The 6,394-nt window shown below is 38.2% G+C and overlaps 1 protein-coding gene across 1 annotated transcript; it reads left to right on the forward strand.

Annotated features, from left to right (window-relative positions):
- The first annotated feature begins 1,451 nt into the window (after positions 1-1,451).
- On the forward strand, positions 1,452-6,385 carry tyr (tyrosinase). The gene is made up of 6 exons (XM_058080325.2): positions 1,452-1,556; positions 1,700-2,565; positions 3,659-3,875; positions 5,347-5,494; positions 5,572-5,753; positions 5,834-6,385. Exons 1-6 carry the CDS (start codon positions 1,460-1,462, stop codon positions 6,079-6,081), a joined length of 1,758 nt encoding a protein of 585 aa, XP_057936308.2. The 5' UTR covers positions 1,452-1,459; the 3' UTR covers positions 6,082-6,385.
- The last annotated feature ends 9 nt before the right edge of the window (positions 6,386-6,394 follow it).

The raw sequence follows: 6,394 nt of genomic DNA on the forward strand, positions 1-6,394 counted from the left end.
TACCGCTTTTTCCTCACGAGGGTTGCGGGGGGTGCTGGAGCCTATCACAGCTGTCTTTGGGCGAGAGGCAGGGTACACCCTGGACTGGTGGCCAGCCAATCACAGGGCACATATAGACAAACAACCATTCACACTCACATTCATACCTATGGACAATTTGGAGTCGCTAATTAACCTAGCATGTTTTTGGAATGTGGGAGGAAACCGGAGTGTAAAGACAGACTGCAATATTAAATATTATTTCATTCATTCATTCATTCATTCATTAATTCATTTTCTACCGCTTATCCTCACGAGGGTCGCAGGGGTGCTGGAGCCTATCCCAGTTGTATTAAATATTATTTTTGGCATATAAAACAATTTCAAAATTCTTTGCATTTATTATTTAGTTTATTATTTTGCGGTTTTGAATACAATTAAATGCTTGTACATTTTCTAAAACAGTAATGGGACATGGGCTGCACAGAGGGAGACCTGAGTTCGATTCCACCCTCTGTGTGGAGTTAGCATATTCTCCCCGTGCATGCGTGGGTTTACAATTTTCACATTTTCAACTGGGATGCACGATGGACAAGTGGTTAGCGCGCAGGCCACACAGCTAGGAGAGTAAGGTTCGATTGCCCCTCAGGCATCTCTGTGTGGAGTTTGCATGTTCTAAATGGGTTTCCAAATTGTCCATAGGTATGAATGTGAGTGTGAATGGTTGTTTGTCTACTTATCTACTTTGAGTTATTTGTTCTGGTTTGTGGCTGCACGGTGGGCGAGTGGTTAACACGAAGGCCTCATAACTAGGAGACCCGAGTAGAATTCCACCCTCGGCCATCTCTGTGCATGTGTGGGTTTTCTCCGGGTACTCCGGTTTTCCTCCCACATTCCAAAAACATGCTAGGTTAATTAGCGACTCCAAATTGTCCATAGGTATGAATGTGAGTGTGAATGGTTGTTTGTCTATATGTGCCCTGTGATTGGCTGGCCACCAGTCCAGGGTATACCCCGCCTCTCGTCAGAAGAAAGCTGGGATAGGCTCCAGCATCCAGCGATAAATGAATGAATAATGGGACATTTTCCTTTTTGACTGCAACATATTATATTTGTCCTACAGAACAATTATTGCTTATTGAAATCATGTATTCTTATTCAGAGTTATTTCAGCCAGTGTTCTACCTTAACCTAATAAATGATCCGTGTGTGTGTGTGTGTGTGTGTGTGAACGTGGAACCGGACAAGACGATACAAAGGGGTTCTCCGCAAGCACAGTCACACACGTATGCCTGAGGTGTATTGGAGCAGAGGTCAGCTGGTCTCAAAACAGAATGAAAGAAAAATCTGGAATATTATCCAAAGCATGTGATGTTGTACCAGAGCACACACATATTTTCTGTGTGTGTGTGTGTGTGTGTGCGCCAGTCTCATAACGAGATCACACATTTTGTCATAGGACGGCCCCTAAAACAGCTCAATGAGCTTGAAGCGAACGGAAGACTGTTGGCTGGGTGAAGAGAGAGAGGAGTGGAAGGAGTTTGGAAGGCACACTGGCAGAATCAATTTGAAACAAGGTAATTTAGTTTTTCAAAATAAGGTAATAGTTTGTAACATTCATGTAAAAACATTTCTGCCGTGAATTCTTGTATTGTATCATAAAATTGTGCCTGACGACTTGTGAGGACATCAGCTTCTCTTCTCGCCATCTTTCCAACAGGTTTTACCGTGAGAACAACCGAGAATAATTTCACCATCATGAGGAGCCCGCTTCTAGTTGTGCTTCTTTCGCAGCTTCTTGGGACTTGCCTCTGCCAATTCCCACGCCCTTGCGCCAACTCAGAGGGCTTACGGACTAAAGAGTGCTGCCCTGTATGGGACGGAGACGGCTCAGCCTGCGGTGCTCTGTCGGGCCGTGGTTTCTGCACAGAGGTGGAAGTGTCAGAAGAACCCCACGGCCCGCAGTACCCTCACAGCGGGATCGATGACAGGGAGCGCTGGCCTTTAGCTTTCTACAACCGCACGTGTCGTTGTGCTGGGAACTACGGCGGTTTTAACTGCGGGGAGTGCAGGTTTGGCTACTGGGGAGCAAACTGCGCCGAGTACAGGGAATCCGTACGCAGAAATATCATGACCCTGTCAAATGCAGAGCAGCAGAAGTTCATTTCCTACCTGAACCTGGCCAAGAACACCATCAGCCGTGACTATGTCATCGCCACGGCGACCAGATCAGAAATGGGTGAAAACGGTGAAAACCCCATGTTCTCTGACATCAACGCCTACGATCTGTTTGTCTGGATGCACTACTACGTGTCGCGGGACGCCTTCCTCGGAGGGCCGGGGAACGTTTGGACCGACATCGACTTCGCCCATGAATCTGCAGCCTTTCTGCCGTGGCATCGTGTCTACCTGCTTCACTGGGAGAACGAGATAAGGAAGCTCACAGGAGATTTTAACTTCACCATCCCATATTGGGACTGGAGGGACGCCCAATCCTGCGAGGTGTGCACTGACAGTTTGATGGGGGGTCGCAGCTCCTTCAGCCCCAACCTCATCAGCCCTGCCTCGGTCTTCTCATCATGGAAGGCAAGAATATTTCATTCACTTTTCCTCATTAAGTGGGCAGACCACTGGCTGAAAATACGCTCTTGATCTCTAATTAAACAGACTAAACTGTTTCAGATCGAATTAGATTTGTTAGAAATACTAGAAATATTATATACATGTATATAATATTTCTACTATAATATTAACATATATAATATTTCTCTATATAGAGAAATATTATAAATATAATTATAATTATTTCAGATCTAATTAGATTTGTTAGAAATACTAGAAATATTATATATGTATATAATATTTCTAATATAATATTTACATATATAATATTCTCTATATAGAGAAATATTATAAATATAAATATAATTAATAATTAAATATAACGCTAACCCTAACCCTCTATATAGAGAAATATTATAAATATAAATATATTAGAAATATATTAAATATTAATATAAATATTTAATATAATATACATGATTTAAAATAAATTCTAATATTTTAATATTTTACATTCAATTATATTTACATTATATGTATTTTATATTTAATATAAATAAATATTAATATAATATTAATATTAATATGTATAAAAATTATATATATAAATATTATATTAGAAATATATTAAATATTTATATTTAATATAATATAAATAATTTAAAATAAATTCTAATATTTTTATATTTTTATTACATTATATTTAAATTATATGTATTTTATACTTCATATAAATATTATTATAATATTAATATGTATACAAATTATATATGTAAATATTATATTAGAAATATTAGATACTCCTGAGAGAACAAAAATATTATATTAGAAATATATTAAATATTAATATAAATATTTAATATAATATAATTTAAAATAAATTCTAATATTTTAATATTTTATATTTAATTATATGTCTTTATATTTGATATAAATAAATATTAATATATATATATATATATTAATATTATATTAGAAATATTAAGATACTCCTGTGAGAACAACAACAAAAATACCAAAAAACATCTATACAGATATATTGAGCTAAAAATGACCAAAGTCTGAAAAGGATGAGCGATCTATAAATTTAAATTTGTGTATGTTTGCTTGAGTGTAGGTCATCTGCACTCAGCCCGAAGAATACAACAGTCGGGAGGCATTGTGCAATGCTACAGGGGAAGGGCCGCTGTTGCGTAACCCTGGCAACCACGACACGAATCGTGTGCAACGACTCCCGACATCAGCTGATGTTGACTTCGCTGTGAGCCTCCAACAATACGAGACGGGATCCATGGACAGATTTGCCAACATGAGCTTCAGGAACGTCCTTGAGGGTAAAAACGGCGGACGCAAACGCAAACACGTTAATACGGTTGTATTACTGTATTGGCATGACGAACAAATGAATGTGAAAGTAATCCCTGGGCTAATCTCTCTAATCTAGAGAGGGATATTTGGCCCATTTGCAGGCCCACATGCGTATGTAGTAGGCATGGGCCGGTTAAATACAAAATACACTAATATAAAGGTTTCCTTCTTATACTCATGTGTAGTAGCACTAGGTGGCAGAACTCCAATGTAAACACGTCATCATTCCACTGGTATGGCTGCGCTACTGTCATCGTTTTTAATGGACATTAGAACAGTTGATAATAGAAAATATTTATGTCGTGAGTTGCAGTAGACTGCATTAAGAACTGCATTTTTATTTATTAAGAGATCATTTGGATTTGGGTCAGGTATTTGGTTGAAAAATAGCTGTTCAACAGATTATTTTCTCCTCTTTTCAGCAAGATGTTTCAAAATAACACATTTTAAATATGGAATTATAATATTGTGAAACTATGATAGTTTTGCCAAAGGTTATCACACTGTCAGAATCTCATAAAAGGCCCATGCCTAGCATATAGATACTCATTATGGTGACAATGTCCATTATTCTACACAGCCAATCCATTTTCATATCCCGTGCCACATAATAATATAATATAATATAATATAATATAATATAATATAATATAATATAATATAATATAATATAATATAATATAATATAATATAATATAATATAATATAATATAATATAATATAATATAATATAATATAATATAATATAATATAATATAATATAATATAATATAATAATATAATATAATATAATATAATATAATATAATATAATATAATTATATTTAATAATATAATAATAATTTCCCTTCGCTGCAGTACTAACGCATCACAATGTAATTGCTCCTGCTGCCAGTAGTGGCCACTGTTGCTCAGCAATAGTTATGTTACTATATTTGCTGCCATCACTGTCTAGTGCCTATAAAAAATTGTTTATAATTTAAAGCGGAGGAAAAAAATCTGCAAATATTTTCTTGTGACAAAAATGAGAAATACCTGTCTCTTTCAGGGTTTTCACTTGCCCCCTTAGGCCTTCTTAGTCTTAAAAGGAACAGTATGCACAGGATCCCTAACTACCCCGAGGGCGCTGACACTTGAATGTGCTGCGTATTTATATCCCGCCCTCATTACTGCTTTGAAAATGCAACATTACACCAAGTGTAAAACACACACACGCATTAATCATGTTTTCTGTCAGCTAATGATAGCTATTTGGCTAAGTTTAGTTACTCAACTTAGCTATCATTGAATGTATAACAAAATAGCATTGTAACAAAATGAATGTATATTGTTGGTTGCCTCTGAGAACAGAATGTCCAGGTGTCCCAAAACTTTTGTCTCTAGCATAGTAATGTGTGGCTTTCTCAAGTCTAATCAGTGCTCACACTCAATCCATCAGGTTTTGCCAATCCTGAGACCGGCATAGCAGTTCAAGGCCAAAGCACGATGCACAATGCCTTGCATGTCTTCATGAATGGCTCCATGTCCTCTGTGCAAGGTTCCGCCAATGACCCCATATTTCTCCTGCACCATGCTTTTATAGACAGGTAGCACTCGTGCACATTGTCACTCTTCCACAACTGTTGTTTCCACTCACTACCGCTCTCTATCTTCTCTTGCACAGCATCTATGAGCGCTGGCTCAGGACCCACCAGCCTACACGGACCTTCTATCCGCTCCGCAACGCCCCCATCGGGCACAATGATGGTTACTACATGGTGCCATTCATGCCTCTTTACAGAAATGGAGACTATTTCCTCTCCAATAAGGCAATGGGATATGAATACGCCTATCTGTTGGACCCAGGTGAGTTCAAAGCAGCTCGTGATTTGCTGTTTTCGAATGCTCTATCTAAAAGGTGTCATCGTGTCTTTGCTCCATTACAGGTCAGAGATTTGTGGAAGAGGTTCTGAACCCTTACCTCCAGCAGGCCCAGCAGATCTGGCAGTGGTTGCTCGGAGCAGGCATCCTGGGGGCGCTCATCACGGTGGTCATTGCAGCGGTGGTCATTGCCGCAAGAAAAAAGTGGAGACGGAGCCAGAGGAGGAAGAGAGCGTCCATTTTTGGAGAGCGGCAGCCACTTCTTCAGAGCAGCTCCGAGGAAGGCTCGGCATCCTATCAGACGACTCTGTAACACACACAGGGCTACACAAACGCATGAATGTGAGGAACAATGGGATATTTTCCTGGATCAAATCAAATCTAGCATCAGTTCACATCATTACAGACATAATAATAATCCACCACAGTGGAAGTGAAATACTCCTAGATTGCAAAGTAAATATTGCAGTTAAAACCTCAAATCTGACCAAAAATAAACTCCATCTTTGTAGTACTTTGTGTATACCAAAGATTTACCCATGGTAAAATGTGTCACAATGAATCTGCTGTAAAGAGTATATAAAGAATACCTTTCAAATAGGATGCTGTGTATTTGACAAAATGCA

This window comes from Doryrhamphus excisus, linkage group LG8 (genome assembly GCF_037039965.1).
Source record: "Doryrhamphus excisus strain RoL-2023G ecotype Guam linkage group LG8, RoL_Dexc_Guam_v1.1, whole genome shotgun sequence".
NCBI classification, from domain to species: Eukaryota; Metazoa; Chordata; class Actinopteri; order Syngnathiformes; family Syngnathidae; genus Doryrhamphus; species Doryrhamphus excisus.

Excerpts from the sequence above, each read along its gene's own strand:
- tyr (XM_058080325.2), top strand. The coding sequence starts at position 1,460 with ATGAGCTTGAAGCGAACGGAAGACTGTTGGCTGGGTGAAGAGAGAGAG. Across the intron at positions 2,566-3,658 it reads CGGTCTTCTCATCATGGAAG|GTCATCTGCACTCAGCCCGA; the intron begins GCAAGAATATTT and ends GCTTGAGTGTAG. Across the intron at positions 5,754-5,833 it reads CGCCTATCTGTTGGACCCAG|GTCAGAGATTTGTGGAAGAG; the intron begins GTGAGTTCAAAG and ends GCTCCATTACAG.